Source organism: Tasmannia lanceolata, unplaced genomic scaffold (genome assembly GCF_043159265.1).
Source record: "Tasmannia lanceolata isolate RefF3 unplaced genomic scaffold, GAP_Taslan_0.1 ptg000003l, whole genome shotgun sequence".
Lineage (NCBI taxonomy): Eukaryota > Viridiplantae > Streptophyta > Magnoliopsida > Canellales > Winteraceae > Tasmannia > Tasmannia lanceolata.
The window spans coordinates 10,832,123-10,835,998 of record NW_027518680.1 but is presented as its reverse complement, the minus strand read 5'-3'; the positions used below and the strand labels follow the sequence as shown (position 1 = coordinate 10,835,998).

General features: G+C 43.4%; 1 protein-coding gene across 1 annotated transcript; it reads right to left on the bottom strand.

The window, feature by feature from the left end:
* Nucleotides 1-225: 225 nt before the first annotated feature.
* LOC143850875 (putative pentatricopeptide repeat-containing protein At3g23330) lies at nt 226-3,104 on the bottom strand. Its single transcript, XM_077360153.1, has 2 exons — nt 2,015-3,104; nt 226-1,710 (listed from the first exon to the last, which is right to left on the bottom strand). Exons 1-2 carry the CDS (start codon nt 2,576-2,578, stop codon nt 739-741), a joined length of 1,536 nt encoding a protein of 511 aa, XP_077216268.1. The 5' UTR covers nt 2,579-3,104; the 3' UTR covers nt 226-738.
* Between the last annotated feature and the right edge of the window lie 772 nt (nt 3,105-3,876).

Sequence of the window (3,876 nt, the reverse complement as noted above, 5' to 3'; positions counted from 1 at the left end):
GTATGGAAGACATGGTAAACGTCCGAATTCATCACTTCAGGCTCTTTTTTTAAGAACCGTTCTCTAATTTCTAAGGTTGTCGCCCGTGGCGGTAGTTGGAGTCTTGAAGAAGCTTTTGTCATTTCTTTCCACCGTTGAATGAGGTCAATTTTTCCCCTCAAATATGCGCTTATTACTTTCGTTCTACTTATGGACTGATCGCCCTTTTATTGTTTTTCTTTGGGCTTTAATGAAATCAGTTACTTTAAAATAAATTAAAAATTGCATACTGCACCAATTCCCCAGTCCCATTTTGCCAAGGGAGCACAACTACAAGTTAGCCGAATCATGCCGAGGCCAAGTCCACCATTGTTTCTTGATTTGCATACCTTGTTCCAGCTAATAAGGTGTTTTAGCCTTTTGCCGTCTCTCTACTTTCCCCATAGGGAGTCCCTTTGATTTTTTTTTTTAATGGGCTTTGCAGCACGAGCGGGCACTTTGAACAGCCACCTATTGTAGACTGGTAGGGCGGATTTGATGAGTGTAATTCCACCCCCAAAGGATAAATACGTCTGCTTCCACGTCGCGAGTTTTCTTTCAATTCTCTCAATAACAGGATCCCATAAATCAGCCTTTGGAATGCCATAGCCCAAAGGCAAACCAAGGTATGTAAAAGCACCACTACAGTTTAGAATAATGCTCTTGATAGATCTTTGAACACCCGAAAAACTCTCAGAGCTTTTCATAATATATAGGGCATCATGTTTCCCACCCATGAATCAAGCTAGAACCAGGTGTCTTATGCAGCCCTTTACTCCTCATGGCCTCTCTCACCTCTCTAACATCATCCCATCTCCCGCACTGAGCCAACATGTTTGATAAGAAGACATAGTTAGAAGCATTCTCCGGTTCCATGCTCATCACAAGCTTCCCCACCTCATTTCCCAAATTCATCTCCTGGTGGAGCCCACAAGAAGCAAGCAGAGCACCCAAAACAGGCGCGCTTGGCTCCACAGGCATTGCCTGAATGAAATCAAAAGCCTCTTTTAACCGTCCGGCTCGACCCAACACATCCACCATGGCTGCATAGTGATGCATATCAGCAGTTAGCCCATACTCGTTCGTCATACATTTGAAACACTCCTTAGCCTGCTCCACCATGCCACCATGAGCACAGGCAGTGAGGACAGCCATGAAAGTTAGACAATTGGGAATCACACTTGTCTGCGTCCGCATTTCCTCGAACAGTTTTAAAGAATCCTCACACTGACCATGCTTAGCATAGGCCATGATCATGACAGTCCACACCACCACATTCCTATCTAAAATTCTCTCAAAAAATTTGGCCGCGCATGATATGGATCCCAATTCAGCATACATATGAAGAAGTGAAGAGGCAACGAACGCATTCGAATCATCAAAACCACTCCTAATTGCAAAGCAATGCATCTCTTTCCCCTCTTGAAGAGACCCAACAGAAGGCATTACCGCAGCAAATGAAACCGGATCCGGTTTTCCAATTCCACAATTTACCATAGAACGGAACGCTGTGATTGCAAGGTTACCCAGCTTGTATCTAGCATACCCAGAAATCATAGTCGTCCATCTCACCAAATCCCTCTTCTCCATTGGGATTTGCTGGAAGATTCTCTCCGCATAGATTAGACATGAGGACTCCAGATACATGTGAATCAGAGCATTTTCCACATAGGATCGCCTTGTCACAGTAACCTGTTGAAGTATAAATGATTAAATATCACCAACTCTAACAGCTTAAGCTTTTGCAGTAATTGGTTGCCCCACATGGTTTTAGAGCTATTGCCTCACGGCAGGTCCTAGTTCAAAACCCAACAACTCTTTGATATTAAAAATACACGTGTATAGCTAAAACCCAAAAGAGGGGCCACATGTGCGATACATACCGCCAACCCAAAAAAGTGGGGTGGGGCCAATCCCAGAGAGTGTTGAAGTATAAGTGATTAAATAACAACTCTAACAACTTAAGCTTTTGGAGTAATTGGTTGTTTAACATCACCTTTGCCTGGAACTCTCGTCTGATAACTTGAGCGTGTACTTCCTTGCCAGTCCTGAGACAATCTCCTAGACATGCAATGGCATGGAGGACGGTGGACATAGTAACGGAGTCCGGGTCTGCTCCAGAGGAAAGCAAAATCATCTGAGAGAAATATGAGAGAGACAAGAGTGCAAGACCATTGTGTACACAGCCAGCAATTATGGAATTCCATGTAATGGTGTTTCTGTGGGGCATTTTATCGAACACTTGGAAGGCTGTTTTGATATTACCACATCCAGAGTACATACATATGAGAGCGTTTTGGGCATAAGGGTTCCATTCGAAGCCAAGTGAGATAAGAAGGCCATGGATTTGTTGGCCCTGCGAGAGAGAAGAGAGGCCCGTGCAGGCCTTGAGAGCGAGAGGGAATGTGAAGTTATCGGGCTGGACCCCGGCCCGATTCATGTTAGAGAGTTGTTTGAGGGCCTCTCTGTAGGACCCGCGGCCCACTTGGGTTTTGATTAGGAGATTCCAATGGAATGCAGTAGAAACGAGAGGAAGAAGTTTTGGTGAAGGAAGATTCATAGGCCCGATTAATAGCTGGGGTGAACATAGACTGGCCCGTCGGATCCCAACACTATCCAATTGGGCATTGTCTATTATTAATCAAACTCACCCTCCCAAATTGTTTAAGTAGGTAAGTTTTTCATATGAGCACATATCTGATTAATAGACTTTTGAGATCAACCTTCTAGGGTTAGACCCCCTCGAGGCCCTATTAAGGAAACTACCTAGAGTGGTTTGCATATATGCATACGTTACTTCTTTTGCCTTTCAAGAAGACCAAATTTGGACTCACCCACTCGTCATTGGTTGGATGTGGTATCCAACAAAAGGGATACAAATTCTTTATTGAATCCCTCTTCTGATTCAACATACAATCTCCTGTCATGTAAGATTTAATGAAAATCTCGTCCCTTCTATAGGCATCTCTATCACACCATCACCTCCTACAACCACCTCTAGTGGTTGGTTCCGCCATCTTGTCCTTCATGAAACCCCATTCCACCAACCCCATAACAATTATCACCTCTATTATCCATTGTAGTAGAGCTTCACTTCTAATTTGACCTTTCCCGCCTCATATATATCTAATTGCATGGGTACCATAAACCCAGTTGCTGCTCCAATCATGAACACGCATCTCATTATTACATTGTTTTCTTAACCCAAAACTTATCTTCGAACCCGGGGCGGCACCTGAAATTTAACTGATAGAAACAAAATACTAAATCTAAAATTCTTATCTAACTCCAACATTAGGAATACCGAGCTGATCACATCTTGATCTCATGATTAATTATATAGTTGAAGGAAGGCATCTGAAGACCCAGAGCTCTTCTCACCACAGCGTATGTTGTCTCAATGTTTTCACTCTATTGTTACTTCTACTGCGGACCCCACCTACTTGATTCAAGCTTCCAACATGTCAATTGGAGACCTGCTCTGATTAGTTCAATACTTCAAATTACCACATAGAACCTAGGGCCCCCTCCACCTCTCTCTGTGTGTGGCTAGCATCGCCAATACCTTTGATTAGATAGTTGCTCTCTTTACGAGCGTCCATCTCAAATGGCATTTTGCGGAACGTCTGTTGCATGTGACAGCAGCCACCTCATGAATAATGACAAAATCTGTTGGAAAGTGAGCTTATATGGCCGCAAGCATCAGACGTTCCTCAAAATGCCTTTTGCCATGGACGCTAGCAAACGTCGCATCACATTTTTATAAGCTTAGAAAAACTATTGCATATGCAACTGCTCCTATGGTTTGAGAGGGCATAATAAATATGACCTCTTTTTGAAAGGTAGACATATTGCTTT